Source organism: Echinops telfairi, unplaced genomic scaffold, assembly GCF_000313985.2.
Source record: "Echinops telfairi isolate 266 unplaced genomic scaffold, ASM31398v2 ScPeMD7_3;HRSCAF=10, whole genome shotgun sequence".
Lineage (NCBI taxonomy): Eukaryota > Metazoa > Chordata > Mammalia > Afrosoricida > Tenrecidae > Echinops > Echinops telfairi.
Genome location: NW_022103899.1, coordinates 59,021,907 through 59,023,507, shown reverse-complemented (window position 1 = coordinate 59,023,507; position 1,601 = coordinate 59,021,907). Strand labels below are relative to the sequence as shown.

General features: G+C 56.0%; 1 protein-coding gene across 1 annotated transcript in view; it reads right to left on the bottom strand.

Annotated features, from left to right (window-relative positions):
* Nucleotides 1–1,601, bottom strand: part of INPP5D (inositol polyphosphate-5-phosphatase D) — a 109,060-nt gene that overhangs the window by 36,566 nt on the left and 70,893 nt on the right. Inside the window, exons 7-8 of the mRNA XM_045294330.1 lie at nt 1,536–1,601; nt 586–709 (exon numbers count right to left, since the gene is read on the bottom strand). Coding sequence (XP_045150265.1) covers nt 586–709; nt 1,536–1,601 — 190 coding nt within the window. The remainder of the gene's footprint in view (nt 1–585; nt 710–1,535) is intronic.

Below are 1,601 nucleotides of genomic sequence, written 5' to 3'. Positions count from 1 at the left end.
ATTGCTATTTGGGGGGGCCAGGTGTTATTTAATATTTTTTCATTGCTATTTTAAAACTTCCTTCTAACATAATCTAATTCTGGAGATCTCTTTTGTGGTTTCGGATTTAAGTATTCACCATGTGAACTAATAACCACCATTTGGTGCATCTTTTTGTTAATGCATCTTTTTGTTAATGCTTGAAATGCTCCTTAGGACAGCGAGCCATGGTGAAAATGATGGCATCCCATCACTGCTGTCAGGGTAGGTGGCCCTAAGCCTCATCATTCTGATAAAGGAGCAGAGCAGGCACCAGACAGCTCAGGAGACAGGACAAGGGTCCCCTGGGAACCAAGGACCCCCACCACCTTCCCCTGGGACATCAGAGACGAGAAAGCGCTCCCTGAGAGCTGGCGCCCTGAATCGGCCTTGCAGCCTCTTGGCCTGGGAGAGAATGGTGCCAGCTTTTGGCACTGCCCCTCTGTGGTGTTTCTACTGCAGTGGCACCACCAGGGGACAGAGACACTTTGCTTCCAGCCTTGACTGGTGTCCAGGGGGGCACCTCAGAGCAAGATGGGCACCTGCGGGAGGAGGGCGGGGTCTTACTTTTCTTGTGGCTGTAGAACTTGTCATCAGAACCATCCTTGGACTTCTTAATGACCAGTTTCCCAGACTCCACGTCCACCTTGAGCTGCAACTTCTGAGGAATTCCCAAAGACTCGGACTTTACCTGCAGGGAGGAGCCGCAGTGTTGGGCTGGTTTCTGATAGGGTTTGGGCCGGAGCCCTGTGTCTGTCCTCCATGCTGGGCAGTCCTGGGCGGCTGTGCCCCTGGAGCCTGGGCAGGGAGCCCTGGGATGCTATTTCCCAGCATCCCCTGGGTGCGGGCCACACATCCACGTACCCATGGCGTCTCTGCAAGCCATTCAGGCGGCAGGAGCCTGGCTTGTCCGTGGCGTGCCCTGTGGCTTTGGTGGAGGAAAGATGAAATGATGGGAGGATGCTCACCCACCACCCGGTGGACAACGCTCATGTCTCTGATGTGCTGGCTGCTCCCGAGTGGATGCTAACCGGAGACCTGACGGCCTCACCTGGCTCTCGGGACACCCAGCGAGTGCACGCTGACTCCGGATAATTAGATAACTACAGCAGTGGAGGCCAAGCAGAACGGCTTGGAAAATGGAAATGTGCCTGAAGAGGGAATGATCAGGGGCCAGAGGAGTCTGGGGGAGTGTGTGTGTGTGTGTGTGTGTACAGGGGCCAGGGCAGGGCTGTGAGACCCTGTAAGCACATTTCTCGCACACGGTGAGTCTCTCAGTGACCCTTGTCCTGAGAAGAACAAAGAGACAGGGCCAGGGGTTGGGTCTTTCATGGACTCAGTGGGGACCTCCGTCCCAACTCCAAGTCATGTTCACCACGAGGTGTTTATGGTTTATTAGCACTGAGCTCAGCCGCCCAGTTCCCGGCCCTCTTCACAGCCAGAAATTCTCCTTCCCCTGGGGTCAGACATCCGTCTCCCGCCCCCCACCGGGGGACACAAGCTTGGGTTCCACTGACCTCGAAGGTGACGGGAGGGATGAGGGAGCGTCGGTGGGGCGTCTCCGGGCCCTCATGCAGCAGGGC